Raw genomic sequence first — 25585 nt, 5'->3', positions numbered from 1 at the left:
CCGTCATAGTAGAAGCTACCGTCGGATAACACTTGCCATGACAGTGTCCTCCCCGGTAGAATGGGGGTTGTCGCAGTGCTCTCACCTCACGGGATTGTTGGTGAGGATGACGCAAAGCTAATGTCTGTGAAGCCTTTGGAACAGGGCCTGGCATGTAGCAAGCGTCATGTAATTGAGAATCAACGTTGAAAATATAAAAGTGATGGTTTGCTGAATGCGTAAGGAGGATGACCTCAGGATACATCCCTGAGGAGGCTACTATTACGTCCATTTTACAGGTGGGAAAGCTGACTGCTCAGAGCCACCTGGGGGAGAATGTTCCGCCCCTCAGAAGGCAAGCTCTGAGAGCTTGAGGATGCTGGAGGCTTGGAAGGGGGGATTGCAACCCAGGGTCCACTGGCTCCCGTCTCTCTCCTCCCCTTCCGCGGGTCCCCAGTGGGGAGGCGGGATGCTGCAGGCTCTGGAGAAGGTATTTCAGGAGGGTGATCTGAGCCCTCAGCCAGGCGAGGGTTATTAATAGCCAGGCCTTTGTGCCCCGCTAGGGGCGGGCAGGCTCTGGGGGGAAGGGAGCGGGAGGGAGGGCGGAGCTGAGCCCAGCCGAGCTGGGGGAGGAGAGTCCGGAGAGGCTGGCAGAACTTGGCCGCGAAGGCCCCTCCCAGCCCCCCGGGAGCCCAGCTGTCCCCTCCGCAGATTCTCCGGGGCTGGTTCATCACCTCTGAATACTCCTGTGACGGGAGGTGCTTGCAGAACCCGCCTCCAGCCCCAAGCAGGAATAAATAGGAGGCACCCAGCTCAGGAGAAGCGAGAAGTTTCTAGACCTGCGTTCCCGGTTTATTAAGCTCTCCGCTCCACTCAGCGGCTCTGGCTGACAGCCTGGACGGCCTGGGCGGACGGTGGCTGGCTCATCTCCGGTGAGGCTGTGTGGAGAGGGGTCCTTGAGAATTCTGCTGCACCGGCCAAGGGTCGCCTTTGGTGGCTGGAGAGTCTTGCGGGGCTGGGACCCCAGCCTGGTGTGTGCCTCTGTCCTTGGCAGTGGCATTTTCCGAAGCTGAAGAATAACCTTGGAAGGCCAGTGCACCCACATCACCTTGCTGTGTGACCTTGGGCAGGTGGCTCCCTCTCTCTGAGCCTCTGTTTCCCCTCCAGCTCAGCAGCCGCCATGGCTGATGGTCAGATGCCCTTCCCCTGCCATTACACGAGCCGCCGGCGCCGGGACCCCTTCCGGGACTCATCTCTGTCCTCCCGCCTGCTGGATGATGGCTTCGGCATGGACCCCTTCCCCGACGACTTGACTGCCCCTTGGCCCGACTGGGCCCTGCCTCGACTCTCCTCCGCCTGGCCGGGGACCCTGAGGTCGGGCATGGTGCCCCGGGGGCCCTCTGCTGTGGCCAGATTTGGGGTGCCTGCCGAGGGCAGGAGCCCGCCCCCCTTCCCCGGGGAGCCCTGGAAAGTGTGTGTCAATGTGCACAGCTTTAAGCCGGAGGAGCTGATGGTAAAGACCAAGGACGGATACGTGGAGGTGTCTGGTGAGTGGGGGGCAGGAAGGAGAGAAGCCGGGGAGGGGGTGTAGACCTCAGACCCGGAAGAGCCAAGAGAAGGCTCCTTTGGAGGGGACGCTGTGGCTGCATGACACAGGTGACTTCAGGGCTCAGGAATGCAGCCCATAAAAGTTCTCTTTACAGAAAAGCTCTCCTCTTCCAGCTCCTAGGGGGAATTTTAACCTGATTCAGCTGCTGGGGGCTTTGGGCGCTGCGTCAGTCAGCCAGCCAACAGGCAGGGGAATAGAAACCACGTTGCATGTCCTAAGAGAGAGAATTTAATATAAAGAATAAGTTTAACAGACATAGGAATAAAAAGCCAAAGAAGAAGTGGGGTTCACGTACCCAAGCATCACGACACAGTCCAGAAGGGGGTGTTTGATGCTGTGTAATGACAGTGTTAGTAACTAGCTCAGGTTTCAAGAGAAACACCTTCCGTTGTCCCAGATGAGGAAACTGAGGCATAATTGTCATTATAAGGCTGCGACGTGGTAACCCTGGTCGAGCGCTTACGGTCTCCCAGGCACCGTGCTCAGAGCTTTACCCGTGGCATCTCAATGAACACAAGCAGAAGGGGCGGGGCCTGTCTCCTCTTTTTTACGGATGAGGAAACTGAGGCACAGAGAGGTTAAAGTAACCCACCCAAGATCACCAAGGATTCCAACCCCGGCTGTCTGGGAATTGGGAGGCCAGAAGCAAGTTGACAATTTGTTGAGCACCTACCAGGTGCCGAGGGCTACAGCTTTTATATTCCTGCTCTCAAATAATCTTCACTCCAGCCTTGAGAAGCAGAGGTGGCTAGTCCCATTTTGCAGCTGAGGAGGCTAAGGCCCAGGTGGGCACTCGTCCAAGGTCACGCCGTGAGTTAGCAGCAGGCAGAGTCTGGGCCTGCCCACATCCCAGCCTGGGAGAGGGAACGTTTTGGGGAAGAGGAAAGAGGAGATGGACGCTCAGTCCCTGCGAAGCAGGGCAGCAGGGGAAAAGCTTTCTGTCCCTTCCCTCCCAATTAATTTTCCATTAAAAAGCATGTTCCTGGCAGGCTCTACCTGCTGGAAAATCGATAAAAGCCATTGCAAACAGGCTGGGTAGGGACTAGCCCCAGCAGAGCAGTCTTCAGGGGGAGTTTCAAAGGCTCCCAGGGCAGAATTATAAACATCAGGGGCTCCGGAGGGTGTGGTGGGCCAGGCGGCATTCTGGGGCCTTATGTAGGTGGAGGGAGATGGCCAGGGTGCCAGACGCCTGAAACCATTTCTCTGGGCTTTGTTTTCTTATCTGGAAATTGGGGTTCAAATGGTTCCACGGCCTAAGGATTTTTGTCTTAGATGACGCATGTAAAGTGTGTACATAGTGCCTAAAACACAAGGGATCGGCATTGTTTTGATGTTACTAGAATATTAAGGCCCCAAAACATACATACATACATACATACGTGCATACATACATACATAAATGCTAGATGTTCTTTGAGACCCAGGTTCAAATCCCACCACCGCTGTTCAATCTCTGAATGGATATGGACAAGAAAGTCTTTTCACTGCTCTGAGCCTCGGCTTCCCCATCTGAAGAGTGGAGATCATAATAATATCCATCTTGCAAGGCTGTAGGGAAGATAAAGTACGTGCAGACAATCCATGATAATAAATGCAGAGTGTCTGTAAAATGGAGCTAATACTAGTGTCTGCCTGGCACTCTGCAAACAAGGTGATTATTATCACCGCTCCTCCTGTCTTTGTTTGAATTAGGGTTCCAGAGGCTTCCGCCCCAGGGTGGAGGGTGTTCCATGCCCTGTGGCCCCTTCAGGAGAACTCTGTCCAGCCTGGAGAGCTTTTTCCTCTCCATCCTCCTTTCTAGGTGGGGTCTGGCAGCTCCAGGCTGAGATCCCAGCTGAGTACCGTACTAACCCAGAGGCTTCGAGTGGGTCACCTAGCCTCAGCTTCCACATCTGTAAAATGGGGTCCCTGGGGGCTTAAATAAGACAAAGACAGACAAAGCCTTTTCAGGTTGAAAATGCCTCACAGCTGTGCACTTAGCAACATCGGCTTGACAGAATCCAAATCCCCCAAGAATACATACAGAGATTTTTATAACAGGGATTTAAAAAATCAAATCGATTATCAGGGGCTCCATTTGAACAGCAACTTCCAAGGGACGTGGGAAGTCAGATCAGTCTCCCATCCTACCTCACTTAATGACACACCCATTCTTCCTCAAGCTGTTTGTGCAGGGCACTGTGCTAAACGCAGCCAGATGTTGGTTCACTGGTTCCTCACATGGACTTCCAAGGAAATATGCGTAGGCTTGTTGCACCCATTTTACAGATGAGGAAACTGAGGCCCAGAGAGACTAAGTCACCCGAGATCACTTGCTTCTCCATGGCAAGGTCTGAAATTCAAAGCCAGGCCTGCTTAGGTAGTTCCAAGTCAGGATGGCTGGATCTGCTTCTAATTGAGTGGCCTGGGACAAATCCTACGACCTCTTGGGCCTCAGCTTTACCCTTGGTCTTATGAGGAGTTGGACTAGATCAGTATTTGCCAAATGGTGTGTTTTAAGATATCACTGGGCATCTGATAAATGCAGGTCTCCTCACTGCAGGACTTATCAGAGCATTGAATTTGCTAATGGCGTTTATGAATCTCTGAGAGGTAGCCCTGTCTTATCTGACCACATATGAGTGTCTAGGCCTAGGGAACTGTTTGGAAAATGCTAGACTAGATGGTTTCCATCATGCCTCACATATACCCCTCCCCCACCCTGCAGCCACCAGCCAAGAAATGTTCTCTTCATGGGCCGCTGGCCCAGGCCCTGGCCGAGGAAGGGACTGGAAAGCCAGAGGTTTTATTCCACCCCCTCTCCTGAATCCCAGGGCCTCTGCCTCCCCTGGAAACAGCCCCTTCTTTCTTCAGCTGGGCCGGTGGCTTTATTCCTCCCCCTCTCCTGAATCCCAGGGCGTCTGCCTCCCCTGGAAACAGCCCCTTCTTTCTTCAGCTGGGCCGGTGGCTTTATTCCTCCCCCTCTCCTGAATCCCAGGGCGTCTGCCTCCCCTGGAAACAGCCCCTTCTTTCTTCAGCTGGGCCGGTGGCTTTATTCCACCCCCTCTCCTGAACCCCAGGGCCTCTGCCTCCCCTGGAAACAGCCCCTTCTTTCTTCAGCTGGGCCGGTGGCTTTCCCCGAAGTGCTGATGCTGCTTCTCGGCACCTACATTTCTCGGTGGCTGTGAGGGACCTCTAGCTTCCCCTGGCCTCCAGATGGGTTCGTTTTTTTGTTTTTTTCGTAATACTTGCTTTTTTGTTTACCAACATAAAATATTTCCATGGTAGAAAATGTAGACAGGAAAGCAAAATAAGAAATTAAAAATCAGTTGTAATCCTTAAGCTGCCCCAGTAAATAGATATCCAAATACCATGCAAATTAAGCTTCAGCAGGGGCCTCCTAGCAAAACCCTCTTTCACCCAGCTTAACCCCCTCCCCCAAGCCCCCCTTTACAGAGCTGCCTTTGCTTAGAGATCCTCCCCCACAACCCCAGTACCCTATTTTCAGAGCATGGACAGAGAGGTTTAGCTTCTGTGGGTCAGTTTTTTCCCCCAGTATCAAAATAAACCACAAGCATTCACCTTCACATGGTATTTTTACAACTTTCAAAGCAATTCTGTGACTCATTGGCTCCTAGGAAGTTGTTGTCACCGCCATTGTAGAGAAGAAGAGAGATGTGCTGGGAAATGTCAGAGCAGGGACTCCAATCCCCAACCCACATCCCTGCCTTGGAGTCTTTGCTCCAGCACTTCCAAGCTGTGTGACCTGGGGCACATCACTTAACCTCTCTGAACTTCCATTTCCTCATCCACAAAATGGTAATAATAAAAGTACCTGCTTTCTAAGGTTTTTGTGAAAAATGAACAGTTGATATCGGTAAGGTGCTTAGAACAGTGGCGGACACCAAGGAAGCGCTGCAATATAAGAGTTTGCTATTATTATTCTCACCATCACCATCATTATCATTTATTATTGCCAGGACAGCAAGCATGCAAAAGGGCTGAGTCAGAGGCACTGGCCTGTCCCCAGGGGAAGCAGGTCTCCGGAGGCCCAGGCTTTGGGAAGGGGACCAGGGGACAGACAGTGTTCCTCTGGCCACAGGCCTGTATCAGAGCTGGTCAGCTGGTGGTCACGGACTTGGCAGGTCAGAATAAACTCTCTGAGCTTCAAGAGGCAGCACGTTGGCAGAATAGTATGTTCTGGTTAGCCAGACACTCCCGTTGAAAAATGAATTCCTGTAAATGTACCCCTTTCCGCCCAGCTGGTGGGAGACTACGTTAATGCAGCCTTTCCTAAGGGAAATTTACAACATATAGAGCAAGGCTTCGAAATTCTAGAACTTGGAATTTATCCTAGGAAGTCATGAGGCCAGGTGTGAAGACCTAGCTACAAGAATGTTCAGTACGGTGAGGTTCTTTCTGATGTCAGAAACACAGTGCCCCAAAGCCGGGGATTGGCTAAATGAACTTATATCTCCCCGCAGCCATTAAAAGTCAGGTTGGCAGTGAATATTCGCTATAATATGGAAAAATAATTATAACGCGTCAGTAAGAGAGAAAAACAATTTTCAGGTGTAACATACAGTATGATCTCATTTGATAAAATGGGTGATATACGTCTATACTATATAACATGTATGCATTTCTAAGTAACATAGAAAAGTCTGGAACGTATATAAAAATGTGGTTTCCTTGGGGTGATGGAATTATCGAGGGTTTTGATGTTTTTTTCTTTCTTTTCTGCATTTTCAAACATACACATGCGTTATCTTGTAATCAGAAAAAATGTTATTAATAAAGGAATAATGAATAATAAAAAGGTAATGAATAATGTAATCACCTATAAATTATCAGCTTAAAATCTTGACTGCAGTAAGACACTATATTACACAAGGTTATTTACAGTCTAGTTCCAAAGCCCCTCAGAAGGATGTCCGCGGGTAAATGAGGGTTCTTGGCCCTGGAATGTGGCGCCGCAAATGAGGAATCAGTAATAATAGGAGCCTGATGGCTCTGCCAGGCGCTAATCCGATTTGTTTAAAGAGAAATTAGAGATACTCTCTCCATTTAAAAAAAAAAAAAGCGGGGGTGGCCAACGGGCTCAGAATTTGTTACATAAATTGCAGACGACAGCCAGTTTGCGCCTAAGCCTTCTTGTAATTTCATATTTTTCCTTCCTAAGGAAAGAAAAAAAGCCCTCACCTGCCAGCCTGGAGGAGGAGGGGTGGGTGGAATTTCACATCCATGGCGACTAATGTATCACTTCTCAGGAAAGCCCCCTTAGGGTGTTGTTTTCTTCTAGCAGGTTGAAGCATTATTTCCAGGCAGTTCTTTCAGGACTCAGTACAGATAATGGGGCCCAAATAACTAACTGGAAGCTGGAACAGGCGGAGGGGCATCGGACCCCAGCCCTTGGCTTCGATTCCAAGACTTGGTTCTGAGACTGGGGCTGCCATGCACTTGCTGGGTGCCCTTAGACCCATCCCTGGGCCTCAGTTTTCACATCGGTAACTGAGGGAGAAAGAGGCCCATCCTCAGAGCTGGGAAAGGGCTCTGTGCATTATAAAGCCAGCTGGGTGGCAAACTAGCCCCACTTTTTTCCTCTCACCCATTCTGGGATGTTGGCCTCAGGGGTCTCCTGGCTGGTTAGGAGAGAGGGGTGAGACGCAAGGCTTTGAAGATGCCATGCCACATCTTAGAAGACAGGAGATAGACTCTGTAATTTCCCAAGTCTAACGCATAATCATCTACAAACCACGGTCAAGGCCTCCGGACCTGCCTGTTGTCTTACTGCATCTTCACGGCAGCCTGGGAGGTGGTATCAAGTGGGTCCACTTAGCAGATTAGGGACCAGAGGCGCAGACAACCGGAGCCTCTAGACCAAGCCCCGGGCCACACAGCGAGGCCGGGGCAGGTTTTACATCTGAGCCTGAGTCCTGAATGATGCCCGAGGGACATAGCCGCTGACACATGGCTTTCTTCTCCCTTCCAGGTAAACATGAAGAGAAGCAGCAAGAAGGTGGCATTGTTTCCAAGAACTTCACAAAGAAAATCCAGTAAGTAACGTGGCAGTTGGATTTCAGGGTAGGATTGGAGTGGAAGTGGGGATGCCTGGGACCTGAGATCTGAGGTCTCTCCCTCTTGGGCATCTCTACTTCAAGATACACACCCCTGCCCCCAGGGCAGGGAATTGAACCCTTGCACCTAAAGGGGAGAAGGTATCACAGCAAACGTGCAATGTGTTCCCAGAAAGGGCGGCACGTAGGTTGTGCCAAGTCATCTGCTCAGTGCCCCGTGGGGTGGGATTAACAATTTCATTCTGTAGATGAAGAATCCGAGAATGGGAAAGGCGAAATGACTTGTCCACAATTCCATGAAAATTGGGGCACTCACCCACCCATGTGATATGATGCCCCAAATTCCCCAATAGAATCTTTCAAAGGCTGCTTGCTCTAAGTCTCCCATGGCCAGGAGAACGCGCGCCTTCCCTAGAGCGTGCACATGAATTAGGTTGGAAGGTGTCCTGCTGTCATCACTACTCACCACCTAGAGGGGTCTTCAGGCTGAGAGATTGGGACAAAGGAAAGGCCAGTTTTGCTGAGGGGAGTGAGAAGGGCTGAGGCAGGGGGTGGGGTGGTGATTATACAAGCAGCAGAAAGACCAGCAGGCTGAGCCAATGAGTCAAAGCCACACCGAGGCCCCGATGGCAACAACTGTAGGCAGAAGAGACTCACCTTCCCCCTAATCAGCATCCTTCCACTGATGTGTACTTCTGGCTCCAAAGTCTTTTCCCAGTCCCATTTCACCTTTGCAGCAAAGGTATGCAGTGGGGAAAGGAGACATTACCCTCCTTGTATTATGGGGAAACAAAATCTCCCAGAAGTGAAAGGACATACCCAAGGGCGTTAAAATTAGCATCTAGAACAGCCCAAACAGACCTTTGAACTCTGAGTTCACCGTGTTCGTTCCTTGAGCAAGGAATGCCCTTTCCTCACCTGTGAAAGGGATGGATGCTGAAAAGGAAGTGAGATCACTGCACTGTGATGGGCACACAGCAGGTCCCCATAAGTGGTGGTTTGTTGTTACTATTATTGTTTTGTTACTGAATCTTAACTCCTCCCCTCGCCCTGGCAAAGATATCCTGTGTCTGGAGAGATTGCACAAACCGAATTCTGAGGCTGCTTTCAGCTTTAGGATTCTGTAGTCCTGTCTCTCCTGCCATGTGCCCATTCCTAACCCACCGGGTGCCTCTGGAGTACTTAAAAGGCTGCAGCCACTTCCTGATAAGGCAAACGCCAAACTGTTCTTCTCCGTGCTCCCTGGCTCGCCTGCCATCCCCAAGACCCACACCTTTCCCTAGTAACGCAGCCAGCTGGAACAAATGTTGCTGATGGGGGAGAGATGAGGGAGAGAGGGAGGGAGGGGGCTGATGTTTCTTTCTTTCTTTCTTTTTAATAAATAATTTATTTATTATTTTTGGTTGCGCGCGGGCTTTCTCTAGTTGTGGCGAGCAGGGGCTACTCTTTCGTTGTGGTGCGTGGGCTTCTCATCGCGGTGGCTTCTCTTGTTGCGGAGCACGGGCTCTAGGCGCGCGGGCTTCAGTAGTTGTGGCTTGCAGTCTTCCATAGTTGCAGCCCCTGGGTTCTAGAGCGCAGGCTCAGTAGTTGTGGCGCACGGGCTTCGTTGCTCCACGGCATGTGGGATCTTCCCAGACCAGGGCTCGAACCTCTGTCCCCTGCATTGGCAGGCAGATTCTTAACCACTGCGCCACGAGGGAAGCCCTGATGCTTCTTTTAAGAGACTGAAAGAAGGTCTCAGGATGGAGTCACAGGCAGGGCAGAGCTGTGAAAGGGACTGAACCGGAAAGAAGTCAGCAAATTCATCATCTCTAAAAGACAGCCATTTCCATGGATCTCACCATCTCCGAGGCCTCCAGGGAAACAGCTTGCGGGGAGTTACTTGACCAGATAGAAGTGCCTAAAGCTGCTAGAGGCTCGGCAGCTGAGCTGGACTGCTTGTTAGGACGCTGGACTGACATGGCCAGGAGCCCCCCAGAGGCTCTCCTTAGTCAACCAGTCATCCCAACGCTGTCCCTGGACCCTGCAAGCCTCCCAACATTCCAGCAACTAAAGGGCCCCCGGGACCCTCCTCCATCACTTCGGCATGGATCCATCCACTCTGGTTGGTCCAGCTGCGCCAGTTGTTAAATATTTTTGAACCTCGCCTCTGCGTGTAGGGAGTCCCAGCTCCATGACTGAGTGGGTGACTTGCAGCAAAATGCTGAACTGCTCTGAACTTCTGTTCCTGTATCCCTCTTTCCCTCAGGATGGGGAATGAGAGGATGTGTACAGACTCAGTGCCCAGCCCATGGGAATTAAAATTATTAAAGATTCCACAAGCCTGGAATCACACAAGAGCAGCTGGGACTCCTGGGACCTCCTGGCTCTGCCCAGACTCCAGACACCAAGCAGTGGGACTGGGGTCTGGGATGGCTTTAGCCCCATCTCAGAGGTCTCATTGCCTCTCCCAGGAAAAGCTCCAGTCACTAGAGGCCAGGGAAGCTCCTTCAGCCAGGCTGAGATTCTTCCTTGGAGATATCCTCCCAGACAGGATGCTCCAGCCATTTGCCTCAGCCACGGCTAGGAATTCTTCTCAACACATCCTTCCCCATGTGAAAGACGCTGTTTTGACTGGATGAGGGAGAGAGGGAGAGGTCTTGGAATTTGCCAGTCAGGTTGGGTGCAGGGCAAAGCCTGAGATGGGGGCTTTTCCACACCCAACTGGAGTGAGAGGCCAGGGGATGCCGAAAGTCATCAATGGAGGATGCCCAGAACCAAAGCAGACGTGAGTGTCTTTGCTCCACATCCTCCGTGGTGTCTATCTGATCTGCCATTTAGTGACCCTGGTGGTGTGGCAGGAGTCATGTTAAAAGATGTAGAGTTTTAATTTTGTCTCATCTTGAAAAGGATGCTATAACCATAAACAAGATGAAAAGATAACCCTCAGAATGGGAGAAAATATTTGCAAATGAAGCAACTGACAAAGGATTAATCTCCAAAGTTTACAAGCAGCTCATGCAGCTCAATATCAAAAAAGCAAACAACCCAATCCAAAAATGGGCGGAAGACCTAAATAGACATTTCTCCAAAGAAGATATACAGATTGCCAACAAACACATGAAAGAATGCTCAACATCACTAATCATTAGAGAAATGCAAATCAAAACTACAATGAGGTATCACCTCACACCAGTCAGTGTGGCCATCATCAAAAAATCTACAAACAGTAAATGCTGGAGAGGGTGTGGAGAAAAGGGAACCCTCTTGCACTGTTGGTGGGAATGTAAATGGATACAGCCACTGTGGAGAACAGTATAGAGGTTCCTTCAAGAACTAAAAGTAGAACTACCATATGACCCAGCAATCCCACTACTGGGCATATACCCTGTGAAAACCATAATTCAAAAAGAGTCATGTACCACAGTGTTCACTGCAGCTCTATTTACAATAGCCAGGACATGGAAGCACCCTAAGTGTCCATCGACAGATGAATGGATAAAGAAGATGTGGCACATATATACAATGGAATATCACTCAGCCATAAAAAGAAGTGAAATTGAGTTATTTGTAGTGAGGTGGATGGACCTAGAGTCTGTCATACAGAGTGAAGTAAGTCAGAAAGAGAAAAACAAATACCGTATTCTAACACATATATATGGAATCTAAGAAAAAAAAAAAAGGTTCTGAAGAACCTAGGGACAGGACAGGAATAAAGACGCAGATGTAGAGAATGGACTTGAGGACACGGGGAGGGGGAAGGGTAAGCTGGGAAGAAGTGAGAGAGTGGCATGGACATATATACACTACCAAATGTAAAACAGATAGCTAGTGGGAAGCAGCCACATAGCACAGGGAGATCAGCTCGGTGCTTTGTGACCACCTAGAGGGGTGGGATAGGGAGGGTGGGAGGGAGACGCAAGAGGGAGGAGATACGGGGATATATGTACATATGTAGCTGATTCACTTTGTTATAAAGCAGAAACTAACACACCACTGTAAAGCAATTATACTCCAGTAAAGATGTTTAAAAAAAAAAAGGATGCTATAGAGTAGGTATCATTAAGCACCTTGTGGATGAGAAAACTGAGGCTCAGAGGATGATGGGACTCAGCTAAGGTCACATAACCAATGATGAGCAGGTCTGGGACTTGAACACAGGTCTCTCCACCTTCCAAGCCCACGACCTTCCTGTTTGGTTAGGGGAAACCAAATGAGTGGTTCACGAACCATCTTCAACTAGTTTTTGCCTTCTGTGCTTACCTTCCCATACTATTATTTGCTCACGACTGATTTTCTTTTCAATCAACTCGCTTTTGATAAGGTTCAATTCTCATCAGTCAAACGTTCACTGAAGAAGGCAATTGTAAAATAAATCCAAGGGAAGCAAAATGTGGTTAAATTCTAACCAGGCCGTGTTGCCTGCCTGAGGGTCTAAGTCATAGATTAGCTCTTTCTTTGTTAAAACAGAGAAAATAGCAGGAGATAGAGGCCAAGGTGTTAAAGGCATGTTAACACAGAGCTGAGACTTTCCCTTAGATGTGAATGAAAGATCTGCAAGAGGGTTGAGGAGGAATAGCTCTCCCACCACGTGTTTCAATATAGAGGTCACCCGGTGAGAGCCCTTGAACAAGTCTCTCCCCATCTCGGGGCCTCAGTTTCCTCGTGTGTAACATGAGAGCATCATCCTGGACAGTCGAGATCCTTTCGGGCTCCGACAGTTCACGGGTCAGTGCTTCTGCTAAAATAGTCTCAGCTGTCAAGATGCTCACTTGTACAGCCAATGACTTCAATAACAATGTAGAAGGTGAGGCTGACTGAGCACTTCCTGTATGCCAGGCACTGTGCTAAGCCCTTTGCTTTCATCATCCTACAGAATTCTCACACCACCCTAAGAGATAGATGCTATTTTAAACCCCCTTTTCCTATAAGGAAATAAGTTCAGAGAGGCAGGATCACTAGCCCAAGGTCGCACAGTCAGGAAGAACCAGGATTTGAACTCACGTCTGCCCGCCTGCAAAGTCCATGCTTGTGGACCATGGCTGCCCTGTCATATTGTCCCAGGTGTTCTATGGGTTGGCGTGCAAAGGGTTAAACGGGGTCAGCCCATCCCCAGCCCAGAGAGGGAGGTCCAAACTCTTGGCCTTGTCTCTACTTCAGAAGTTTGGCTTGGCAACTGCGCAAGTTCCCTTTCTCTTCCATCCTTCCCTGCAGGCCCCTTGGTAATCTCCGTGGCTCAGTTTGGCAGGAGTCTCCCTAGTAGAGGAAGTTCATGTGGCTACAGGTGGCTGTTCACAGCAAAAAACTCCCCAACCCCTCCAGGAAGGGTCCTTCTGCCCATGACCAGAATGGGCTCACCTTACTTCCTGGGTCTTTCATCAAGACCCCTGCATTTACAATAGTCAGAGCCAGCCTGGACCGGTGATCTATGGGGATTGAACCTTCTGGCTTTCCCTACCGTGGACCTTTTTTCAAAAGTCTGGTGCCTGGGGAGACAGGGGAGCAACATGATAAGCTACTCTGAATTCGGAGACCGGGATTCCAATTCTGTTCCCCTCTGCTGCTTGCCAGCTGTGTGACCTTGGGCAAATCAGTTCACCTCTCTGATCTCAGTCTCTTCATCTATAAATTGGGGATAGTAGTGGAACTTGCCTGCTGGGATTATTATCAAAATAATAATCCCACCAGGCAATATCGAAAATATTTTCTTTCAAATGAAATGAGAATGTTTGGCTATATTAAAGATAATAAGTGAATCGTGTGTTTCTCCTAGGCTTCCTGCAGAGGTGGATCCTGTGACAGTATTCGCCTCGCTTTCCCCAGAAGGCCTGCTGATCATCGAAGCCCCCCAGATCCCCCCTTACTCACCATTTGGAGAGAGCAGTTTCAACAACGAGCTTCCCCAAGACAGCCAGGAAGTCACTTGTACCTGAGACCCCAGTCGTGGCCCTTCCTTGTTCCCTCCCCAACCCCTGGGCTTCTTTGATTCCAGGATACATTACTTTAGCTGAACTCGTAGATTTAGTGCGACTGAAATGTTGGGGGTCAGGGTGGATTGACCAGATTCCCTGGAGAGCGTAATAGTAGGTTTTTCCGCAAGATGGCGCAATTGGCAGGTCGTGTTCCGCTGCATTAGGCCAAGATGCTGGGAGTTTTTCTTTCTTTACCTTTTCTATCGTGATGAAAATGTTGCACATTCTACAGCTGCAAAACAAATAAAAGGGGACATAACATTTCACATTGTATCTTACCTTGCAGCCTATGCAAGAGTTGCTTTTCTCTGGGGACCTCCCCATCACCCAGGTTCCCATTCTGGGCTCCCAGTGTCCATGCCTGCCTCAGGGTTTGGTTGACGGAGCCCAGAAGCTCACCCCGCTGTGTTTCTGAAGACTTGGTTTACACAGGCTTATAGACAGGTCTTACATCCCCATATGGGATTTATCCAACAACCACATGAAAACAAACAGTGCCTTCTGCCCTCCACCCAGGCATTTATAGCATGTTCCCAAGCTGGCACTCCCCAAGGACTCTGGAAGCCCCTTAGTTTATTCTCTGGCTAAAAAGTCCCCCCTTTCTTGTGTCTCCTATGTCCAAGTCGGGATTTTTACAGAGGGGGCTGTCTCCAGACAGCTCCACCAGGAACCAAGCAAAGGCCAGACTGCCTGTCAGGCAGACTCGTGGTACTGTGTATATGGGTGGGACATGTGTGTCTTTGTTATTTGAATTGTGCTGTTTAGGGGAAAATAACAGTAAATAATAATAACAATAAAGGAGCTTGTTCTTAGCTTCGTGTGTCATTTTGATGGGAACTAAATGTGGTACCACTTAGATATGCCACATCTATTAGGGATGCTTGTGGCAGCAAATAATAATGCCCAATGCATAGTGGCTTAAATGACGTAAATATCTGTCTAACTTTACAAGAAGTTTAGATATGAGTGATTTCGGAGTTACTTTTTCAGCTGTTATGCCACCAAGAACCCAGAGTCTTTCTACCATTTTCCTCTGCCGTCTCTGACAAGTCTACAAGTTCTGTCTTCATGTTTGCAAGATGGCTGCAGCAGCTCCAAGCATCTCAACCTTATATGACAATGTATAGGAAGAGAAGGCAAGGGTACGAAAGTCTTTTTGTCTGCATTTCTCTTGTATCGGTAACATCTTTCCCAGAAGCTCTCTCTCAGCAGATTTCTTTCTTTTATTTCATTGACCAAAACTGGGTCACGTGTGTGTGCGGCAGCCAATCCCTGGCAAAGGGAAAGGAATGCCGTGTTGGCCTAAGATCAATACCGATTTGTCCTTTGAGGCCAGGAACATTGCTGCCTGAAAAAACAAGCTTCTGTTAGGAAGGAGAAAAGGGGCAATCAGCAATTCATGGATGCCCCACACTGATGCTGCCAGGAGCCCAGAACCCTTAAAGTAAGGTGGTGGGGAGCAGGGAGGCTACCAGAGTGCATCAGTTAGAACTGTTTCTGTGCTAAGTGCTGGGAAACCCCACTCGAACCGATTTAAGCAAAAAGGGGTGTTTATTGGACACAGCTGTGAAGTCCAGGTTAAACGCTGCTTTCAGGTCTCTAATGATGTTAATAAAACTGTTTGTCTCTTGGTCCTGCGGTGTCGGCTCCATCTCCAGTCTCCCTGTTGCCTTCCACGTCCCCTGCCCCTGTTCTTCTGTGTCCCCATGTCCTCTCAAGTAGTCACAAGACAGCTGCGATCACTACAGCCCCACATCCCCACATTCCAGTCCCCAGCGAGAAAAGCCACTCTTTTCTCTTCGCTTCTGCTGGGAGTCATTCTTATTGGACCAGCTTGGGTCACATGACCATCCCTGAGCTAAGCACAGCCCAGGAAATCAGTGCTTTGATTGGTAAGGCCTGGGTCACATGCTCCATACCTGGAGCCAATCTCACTTAAGCTTCACGTTAGCCCAGGAAGTAGATGTACAATTTTACGGTGAAGAAGCTGCGTCTCCGGGAAGTAGCTCAGGTAAGTCCCATGGTGATGGTAGAACTTGAACCTAGACGTTTGCTTCCGGAAGAGTTAATGAGTTGCTGAGCTTCTTTTTAAGAGCACCTCCAAACCCCGGAGTGACAGCAGGAGTCAGTGACTATTTCCTGAGCACCTACTTATTTTGATCACATGCTGGGAGCCAAGCATATAGCAAACAGCCACGATTCCTTCCCAGTGGAACTCCGAGCAGCAACAGGGGTAGGCAGATAATAGAAAGCCCGGCCCTCACCAAATCCTCACTGTGACACCGTGCTGAGTGCCTTGTATGTATTAATAGATTAAATCACCCTACAATTCTATGAGCGTTACCGAACAAAACTTGGGTCCCCTGGCCCACAGGCGGTAAAGCCAATCTACTGACGCCAGGTGTGGTGAAGGAAAGTGCAGCGTTTACTGCAGGGCACCAAGCATGAAGGCCAGGCAGCTAGGGTTCAAAATGCCTGAACTCCCTGACAGCTTTCAGGGAAAGGTTTTTTTGTGGGTTTTTTTGCGGTACGCGGGCCTCTCACTGCTGCGGCCTCTCCCGTTGCGGAGCACAGGCTCCGGACGCGCAGGCTCAGTGGCCATGGCTCACGGGCCCAGCCGCTCCACGGCACGTAGGATCCTCCCGGACCGGGGCACGAACCCGCGCCCCCTGCATCGGCAGGCGGACCCCCCAACCACTGCGCCACCAGGGAGGCCCCGGGGAAAGGTTTTTGAAGACAGAGTGAGGAAGAGGGTTGCCGGGTGTTTGGTCAGCTCTTGGACGTTCTTCTGATTGGTTGGTGGTGAGTTAATTGGGAGTCAGCGTCATCAACCTTCTGGTTCCAACAGGCTCGGCGAGGGCGGGGGGAAGTGTGCGTTTATTCTCAGCTTGTAGTTAACGTCTTCCACCTGGGGCGGGGGGCGGGTTTCAGTATCTGCCGAACAGCTCAAAGGATTTGCCTCAGAATAGTATCTATAGCCCTTGAGAAGGAGCTAAAGGTCCTTGACTTTGTTTAAAGGCTAAACTATTATAATTTTGTCTGCTTGACCGTTTTCCTTTGTCTCAGTCTTTTCTCGCTTCTCTGATGAAATTTATTCTTTGGAACTCGGGGAACGCCTAGGAAGCTAAAGCTTTACTACGAACAAGAGGCAGGTGGAGGGCGGAGAGCGGGGGCGGTCTGTCCCCGTAAGGGTCCTGCTCGCTTACAGGAGGAAGGTTCGGTTCTTACCTCCATTTTACAGATAAGGAAACTGATGCATGCAAGGATTAGTGCATGGCCCCAAATCACCCACCTGCTAAGCAACAGGCTTAGAGAGTCTGACTCTACTATTAACCTATTACCCAGTTCTGCCTTTCTGTCAGCAAAGCAGAACGTAAGGGTGTCTTAAGTGAGTCCGTCCACCTTGTGGGAAGAGAAGTGACCTTTCAAATCGGGGCATGGCAGGGGGTGGGGATAGGATTGGCTTATCAGAGGAGGGGTCACTCCACGGTTGTCAGGCTTGAGCACACGAGGCTGGGGTGGGGAGGTGCCTCACAGGCACAAGAAAACACAAGAGCCAAAGCGAAGGGTATGTCCCTTTTAAAACCTTTTGGTGGTTCCCTGTTGTTCAAAGGATTGAGTCCAAGCTTCTTTGCAAGACTTGCAAGGCATTATGGGATCTTCCCCCGGGTCACTGCTCTCCACCCTCCCATAACCCCCTCCCTTCGCCCTGCAGCCCCATCTGACTTCCCTTGGCTCCTCTAACCAGACAGGCCCTGTCTTGCTCCCAGAACTTTGAATACATTGCTCTCTCTCTCCAGGGCTTACTCCTCCAGCGTCTTCCTTGGCTAATCCTTTAGGATCTCAGCTCAGACTCCCAGCAAGCTGGCCAGAGCCCCTCATCATTACCCCCATCCCAGCTCAGCACATCCTGTAACAGCTTGGGCATTTGTGTAGCAGAATAAATAATAATAACAATCACAAACACCAAAACTCATTCCAACTGCTCTGCTTTTAAGGATGAAAGGAGAAATTCAAGTAAAGGGGAAAATCCCTACTCATTTGCTATTTGTTCAACAAATATTTACTGGGCACATACGAGTGCAAGGCACCTTGCTGGGTGTCGTGTTACCCTTTCTTTTCACTTTGAGAGCCTGGTGAGGGAAAGAGAAAAGCAAAGCTTTCATTTCCACGTTCGTCAGTTCTGGGTCGCTGAATGGTGAGACCCTGAGTGGGTAGAACTGAGAGCCCACCCACTGAAAGTACATACGTATCGAATAGATGAATGAAGGAAGGAATGGTGAGTGTGGGTCTCCCTGGGAAATTAGGCCAAACACACGATCTCAGACCCCAGAAAGCCAGCTCATTTCAGTTCTGAGAGCTTCCAGCTTACAGACACAAGCCGTGTCATCAAAACGGATGACTCGGCCCCTCCCCAGAGATCTCCAACGAAATGACGGAGGAACATTGTTCCGGAGCCCTCACTTTGATGATGGTGCTGGGACAGGGACCGCCCAGAACTTGCTTCCACGCTCTGCTCCCTTGACCCAGCTCCCTGGAAAGTTTTATCCTCAGCCCATCCCCACCCCCTCCTAACTGCCTGCCAGCCAGTCACTGCCAATGGTGATATATGGAGATGACTTGATTTGACCTTGAAGGAAAGAAACAAATTAATGTGTCTTGAAATAAATTCCCGGAATCAGTGGCTGGCTTCTCCTCCACCCCCTCCACTTTGCACCTGAGTTGTACATCATAATGTGAAAATCAACACTGTTTCATCCAGGAGTGAACACCTGGAGCTGGCGGGGCGGAGGGCCGCTGGGAGGCCCCCTCCCACCCAGCGCCCTGGGCCCAGGAGTTGCCAGAAGGGGTGGGAGGCTCAAGGCTTATTGTGGGCTCTGCGCTCTGGTTGCTGAGAGCTGGCTGAGTCACCCTGTCTGCATTGAGAGCAGCCCACCCGACCACCAGCTCCAAGTCCTGCAAGTACGAGCAGATGGGGGCTCCCTGGTGGCTCCCAAGGAAAAGGGAAGGGCAGCCGTGTGGAATGGCACTGCCATGGTCATTCTCCAAGGGGAACTGAGATGTGGGGAGGCAAGGAGACTGCAGGCCCCGCCCATACAATTCAGCCGCGGGATGTATATTTACTGAGTGCCTTTCTTCAGGCTCAGCACAGATTCAACTGTATGCCCAGGTACAATGGAGCCAGGTGTCCAAATACTGAAATACTTCAGTACCACTTGACAAATGGCACTGCCTCTAAGCTGCCCGCAGTGTCTCAGCCTTTATTAAGCATGTCTTTTTATTCTGGTGCTTTGACTACTGGGCGCCTTGCTGACCTTGGAGGGACTGCCCCTCACAGAGATAGCCTGCAAGCACCCCTCTCTTAGGAAGACCAATCCGGAGACCCCACCCCAACCCTTGTCACACTCTTTCCCTCTGAGCCACCGCCCACCTGCCCAGATCATTCAAGGTGAGGTACCAAACAACTAGGGACAGCCCCTGTGCCCCAGAGCTAACTGAAGTTATTTGAACTAGCCTATTTTAAGTCTGTTTCCGCCACCTCCCCTGTTCCTTCCCATAGAGACCACAATAAAGGCTCTTGTCCACATTCCCTCTGCCTTCTGACCAAACCTGGTGCTTCCCCGTGTGGCCCCCATGACGTGGCAAGCCCCCTCCTCTTGGCATCTGTGAATGTACTGAGCTATTTTTTCTATGGCACTCATCTCCCGATCTTTTAGCCATGCCATACCTGAATAATGATGAAATCTACATTTTAAAATCTAGACACCTTCTTCCCTCTACCTTCTCCCACTTTTTCTAGGAATCAACAGCTCCCTTTGGACCAGTGGCCATTCTGAATAGCCAGTGCCCTGGTCCTGCAAGTTGTTAAAGATTCTGAATACTGCCTCCTTTCCCCAGGCCCATTATGTATGAGGTACCATGCTGCGCCCTGGAGAAAAAGACAGACATGAGTCTCTGCCCTTGAGGGTATAATGGGGATCTCAGGCCATATGTAAATAAGCAAAGAGAATAGCAGGGTCCAGAGCAGAACTAAGTGTGAGCCCTGAGATCAGGGAGCAGCAAGGCTACTGGGGATCTGAACTGTGATCACAGCTCTGCGGCTCACCCTACATGTGACCTTGTCACTTGACCTCTGTGGGCAGGCATTTGTTTTCTTATCCACAGAAGTGGGTGATGTCAATGCAGGGCTGCTGTGGGGATTACACAAGTGTGTGCCAAGTGCTTGGCCCACAGGTACTAATGCAGAGTAAGTCCACAATAAATGGGGGGCACTGGGTGGTCTCAGCCCGAGCCCAGCCTGGAAGGCGGAACCTAGGGTCTGCCAGGGAGCCGTGGCAGGTTACTGAACCAGTGGCCTGAGTCTGCACCTGGAGCTGATGCTCTCCCAGCACCTGCCTCCTAATTCTCGAGGTCTCCATTAGGGACAAGAAGAGTGGGAATTAGGGGCATTGAGGGGATTTCAGTCTCCACTGTCAGAGGTCTAGAGGTAACCCTGATAACACGTCTCTATCATCTTAGTTGCCAGTCCCCACCCCCGCCGCCCAAGAATGAACCTATTTTTGTTTTAATTTTTATTTTATGTTGGAGTATAGTTGATTTACCGTGTTGTGTTAGTTTCAGGTGTACAGCATGATTCCGTTATACATATATCCATTCTTTTTCAGATTCTTTTCCCATATAGGTTATTACAGACTATTGAGTAGAGTTTCCTGTGCTATACAGTAGGTCCTTGTTGATTATCTATGTTATATATAGTTGTGTGTATCTGCTGATCCCAACCTCCTAATTTATCCCCCCCATCTTTCCCCTTTAGTCACCATACGTTTGTTTTCGAAGTCTGTGAGTCTGTTTCTGTTTTGTAAGTAAGTTCATTTGTATCTTTCTTTTTAGATTCCACACGTAAGTAATATCACATGAGTTTTGTCTTTCTCTGTCTTACTCCACTTAGTTTGATAATCTCCACGTTCATCCATGTTGCTGTAAATGGCATTATTTCATTCTTTTTAACGGCTAATGTTCAATTGTATGTATGCGCCACATCTTCTTTATCCATTCCTCTGTCGACGGACGTTAGGCCGCGTCCACGTCTTGGCTGTTGTATCGATAAACAGTGCTGCAACGAGTGTTGTGGTGCATGTAGCTTTTCGAATTATGATTTTCTCCAGATATGTGCCCAGGAGTAGGATTGCTAGATCACATGGTAGTTCTACTTTTAGCTTTTTAAGGAACTTCCGTATTGTTCTCCACAGTGGTTGTACCATGAACCTATTCTTTTTTAAAATGTGTTTATTTTTGGCTGTTTTGGGTCTTCGTTGCTGCGCGCGGGCTTTCTCTATTTGTGGTGAGCGGGGGCTACTCTTCGTTGCAGCGCACGGGCTTCTCACAGCGGTGGCTTCTCTTTGTTGCGGAGCACGGGCTCTAGGCACGCGGGCTCAGTAGTTGTGGCTCACGGGCTCTAGCGCACAGGCTCAGTAGTTGTGGCACGTAGGCTTAGTTGCTCCACGGCGTGTGGGATCTTCCTGGACCAGGGCTTGAACCCGTGTCCCCTGCGTTGGCAGGCGGATTCTTAACCACTGCGCCACCAGGGAAGTCCTGAACCTATTATTTTAAATCAGTAGAAACTTGTAGCTATAACTTTGGAATCTGAATGATGTATTTTTCTATGGAAGAGGAGGATGACTTTAGCCCCTTAGCCTTCAGCACAGTCCCCAGAACATAGGAAGGGTTCACAATATCAGCTATTACCATCACTGTTGTTTTTGTTGGTTATCCTACAAAACTACCATGGTGGAGAGGGTTAATTTTATTTTTTCATAGCATTTAAGTGCCTTTTTTTCTAATTTATTAATTTATTTTTGTTGTGTTGGGTCTTCGTTTCTGTGCAAGGGCTTTCTCTAGTTGCAGCAAGCGGGGACTGCTCTTCATCGCGGTGCGCGGGCCTCTCACTATCGCGGCCTCTCTTGTTGCGGAGCACAGGTTCCAGATGTGCAGGATCAGTAGTTGTGGCCCACAGACCCAGTTGCTCTGCGGCATGTGGGATCCTCCCAGACCAGGGCTCGAACCCGTGTCCCCTGCGTTAGCAGGCAGATTCTCAACCACTGCGCCACCAGGGAAGCCCCGGAGAGGGTTAATTTTAAAAGAGAACATGGCGGAAGGGAGAGGCCCAGACAGCAGGCTGGCAGTAGACTGCAGCATTCTCCTCCCTGGAAGACTTGGAAATTGAGGAGAGACGCAGGTGGGCAATGCTGGTTGGCTAGCCTCACGCCTCCCTCCATCATGTCCCAAATGAAGGTGTCAGGATGCCCTCCCAGGCTGGAGCCCAGGCACCCAGTCTCCAGCATCCCTCAGTGGCTGAGGGGAAGGTCAGGTGGGGAAATGCTTAGCTCATGCTCTAGAAATCCTTCAAGGGATTCTGATGTTATTGGTCTCAGGTGGGGCCTGGGCATGGTTATTTTTATAAAGCTCCCCAAGGATTTCAATGTGCAACCAAGGTTAGGAACCACTGGAGAATTGGGGGCGGGGTGGGGGGGGGGCACGGCTGTACAGGAGGAGCCCAGGTTGGACTCAGCCTGGGTTAGGTGAGAGTAGTTCCTGGGGGCTTCTAGGAAGAAATGTTGTCAAAGTTGAAAGGATGAGAGTTAATAATAATAACGTTATTAAATGTTTATTACCTGTAAGGCGCTGTCCATGCTCTGCACATCCACTTTTCCATTTAATCCGTAGCCAAACTACAGTGATGCGGAAATGTGCCCACGTTCCCACAGCTGGGAAGTGGCAGCATGGCTGAGCCAGTTTTAAACTCAGGCAGACTGGTTTCAGACCAGTGTTAGCTAGGCCGGGGGGCATGTGTGGTGGAAAGAAGGATTAAGGGTTTCTGGAAGAGGGAATCATGCCAGAAAAAAACAAAGCTCTTAATCCTCACTCAGAGCCTCAGTCCCTTCACCTATAAAATGGGGCTCATTTGTCGCTGCCCTGGATATCCCCCAGAGGGTGGCTGGGAAGATGAGTGAGTTTGTAAATCAAACAGGACCATTACTAAGTTATTATCACCATCCCAGCAGCCCAGTAAAGCAGGAAGGGCAGAGGAGGGTCATGGACCGCTTGTCTCGGACGTGTTGCCTAGTGGCCTGATATCCTGGGACAGTGTCCATTTTCCTCTGCCTGTTTGTGCTCCATCAGAGCTGCGTGACAGCTGTGTGAATTTTGTTCTGATTCTGACAGTGAAAGCTTACAAAATCCACAGCAGACAGGATGACAGAGCTGACTGCCAATGGCTCCTCAGATCTAAGCCAGCAAAGACACAGTTGTCAGAAGACAGGGTCTCGTGGAAGTGCCAGAAATTGAGCATCTCTGGTGTGTCCAAGATTTCACACTAGGTCAGCAGTTCCTAAAGTGAGTTCCGTCAGAAGAAAAGGGAATGGGTTGGGTTCTGCAGTCAAATAGTTTTGGGAAGTCCTGGGTTAGACAATACTCAAACATTCTTCTTTAGCCTGGCGATGTGCATTGTGAACCTTTAAGAAGAAGGTTCGGCTGGTAGCTCTTGTTGCATCACAGATTAGCCTAAAATCAAGCAGCCTAAGACAATGAACATTTAATAGTTCACAGTTTCTGAGGTTCAGGAATTCCGCTAAGGCTGAGCTGGTCATCCTGATCTGGGGTCTCATGAGGTTGAATCGTGGTGGTGGCCAGGTCTGCCGTCATCTGAAGGTTTGACTGGAATGGAGGGTCTACTTTTCTTTTTCATATTAGAGTAGAGTTGATTTACAATGTTGTGTTAGTTTCAGCCAAGTGATTCAGTTTTATATATAGTCAGTCCCCTTCATAGGAGCTTTCAAGTTGTGAACTTTCAAAGACGTGAACGTGTGTTCGCATGTCCAGTCACGTAAGTTCGTTCCCGTGTCTGGTGTGCATTGTCACGTGCGTGCATCCTCTACAAGTGATTGTGCTTTTGTTACTTTACTACACACAGTACTGTATAAAGTACAGTATCTTTATTTCAAGACCAGGATGTCTGGAAGCAAGTGTAAAAGCAGCGGTGATGTAGCTGGTATTACTGTACTTTTCAAGGTACTGTATTGTAAGATTAAAAAGGTTTTCTTTGTTTTTTATGTATTATTTGTGTGGAAAGTATTATAAACCTATTAGAGTACAGTACTGTATAGCCGATTGTGTTAGGTGGGTACCTAAGCTAACTTTGTTGGACTTAGAACAAATTGGACTTAGGCGCTCTCGGAACGGAACTCGTTTGTATGTAGGGGACTTACTGTGTGTGTATATGTACATACACACACACACATATACCACGTGGGCCTCTCCGTAGAGCTGCTTGAGTGTCCTCATGGCATGGCAGCTGGCTTCCCTGGGAGCAAGCGATCCAGGAGAGAGCGTGAGACAAAAGCCCGATAGGTCTTTTGTGATGTATCTGTGAAAATGGCATGACGACAACGCTTCTGCCCTACACTATCGAACAGTGCCGCCAGAGAGGGACCAAGTGGGTCAGAATTTGTTCTGACCTGAGGCAAGAGTTCTGGGCTTTAGAAGTCCAACATCGGCACTCATAGGCCAAGGTCTACCTTAGGGACGGAAGTGGGGGAGGCAGATTCCCCCACAAGGAAGTAAACGGCAGGCTTTTGGACGCTGTGGCTTCAGTAACCCCCAGGGTGGTTCTGCAGAGAAAAGTCACAGATGCGGACCCATGTCAACAAGAGTGCCCAGCAGCCAGGGTAGGTGTGCTCAGAAACAGTAAAAAGCATATGAGGAGATCTGAGCCGATCACCCGCAGCGTCTGCTGCATTTATACTCAGGGATAATTGGAAATGACAGAACGGCTCAACTAGAGGGGTTTAGTTGCACAGATGATGGCACTTCCACACAATGGGAGAAAGTCTGCAGCCATTAACTATCACACTCCTGAAGGTGATTTATTGTCACGGCGCATGGGGAAAGCCGGCCTCAAGCAAGCAGTCTATGTAATACTCCATTTAAAAGAAATATAAATTTGCATTTATATTTTAGTTGCTTTAAAGTGACACTATTTTTTTTTTTTTGAGGTATGCTGGCCTCTCACTGTTGTGGCCTCTCCCGTTGCGGAGCACAGGCTCCGGACGCGCAGGCTCAGTGGCCATGGCTCACGGGCCCAGCCGCTCCGCGGCATGTGGGATCCTCCCGGACCGGGGCACGAACCCATGTCCCCTGCATCGGCAGGCAGACTCTCAACCACTGCGCCACCAGGGAAGCCCAGTGACACTATTTTTTAAAAAAAATTAAGTGGATATTCAAGTTATTTTTTTTCTTTTGTGCATTTCTGGGTTGTTTGAATATTCTGCCTAGAGAGTGTCTTGCCTTTAAGATGGGAAAAGTAAACCTAGGTGCTATATTCTCGGGACCTCCCTGGCAGTCCAATGGTTAAGACTCCATGCTTCCACTGCAGGGGGCATGGGTTCGATCCCTGGTGGGGGAACTAAGATCCCACACGGCCAAAAAAAGAAAAAAATGATTTGATTCTCATAAGAGACCCTTTCAGGTAACATATTACCTGATGCACATTTTACTTCCCCTCCGACAACATGGCATTATGTGCCATGTAATTGTTACACACACACACACTCACACACACACACTCACACACACACACTCACTCACACACACACACACACACACACACTCACACACTCTCACACACTCCAGAGCAGGACCACCCTGATTGGAATCGCTCTCCATCATTTATTAGCTGGGTATCCCTGAGCAAACGTCGTAACTTCTCTGTGCCTCAGGCTCCTTGACGATCACATAGAGGTGATGATAGACTGCTTTGTGGAGTTGTGTGCTGAGGAACCAATGAGTCAAGATACGTAAAACGCTTGGAGCAGTCCTGGCATCGAGAGAGCACTGTGGCAGTGTAGGCCTACCTTCCCCTGCCCTACTCATCCCTAACGCGTCTGAGTGGCTAAGGTCTTGTTTGCTCTTCCTCTTCTCGTTGAAGCTATCCT

General features: G+C 49.5%; 1 protein-coding gene across 1 annotated transcript; it reads left to right on the top strand.

Annotated features, from left to right (window-relative positions):
* Positions 1 to 641: 641 nt before the first annotated feature.
* HSPB8 (heat shock protein family B (small) member 8) lies at positions 642 to 15171 on the top strand. The gene is made up of 3 exons (XM_024758586.1): positions 642 to 1526; positions 7560 to 7623; positions 13397 to 15171. Exons 1-3 carry the CDS (start codon positions 1160 to 1162, stop codon positions 13554 to 13556), a joined length of 591 nt encoding a protein of 196 aa, XP_024614354.1. The 5' UTR covers positions 642 to 1159; the 3' UTR covers positions 13557 to 15171.
* The last annotated feature ends 10414 nt before the right edge of the window (positions 15172 to 25585 follow it).

This window comes from Neophocaena asiaeorientalis, unplaced genomic scaffold (assembly GCF_003031525.2).
Source record: "Neophocaena asiaeorientalis asiaeorientalis breed wild unplaced genomic scaffold, Neophocaena_asiaeorientalis_V1.1 scaffold77, whole genome shotgun sequence".
In the NCBI taxonomy this organism is placed as follows: Eukaryota; Metazoa; Chordata; class Mammalia; order Artiodactyla; family Phocoenidae; genus Neophocaena; species Neophocaena asiaeorientalis.
This window is presented reverse-complemented; position numbering and strand designations above follow the sequence as displayed.

Excerpts from the sequence above, each read along its gene's own strand:
- HSPB8 (XM_024758586.1), top strand. The coding sequence starts at position 1,160 with ATGGCTGATGGTCAGATGCCCTTCCCCTGCCATTACACGAGCCGCCGG. Across the intron at positions 1,527-7,559 it reads CGGATACGTGGAGGTGTCTG|GTAAACATGAAGAGAAGCAG; the intron begins GTGAGTGGGGGG and ends TCTCCCTTCCAG. Across the intron at positions 7,624-13,396 it reads AACTTCACAAAGAAAATCCA|GCTTCCTGCAGAGGTGGATC; the intron begins GTAAGTAACGTG and ends TGTTTCTCCTAG.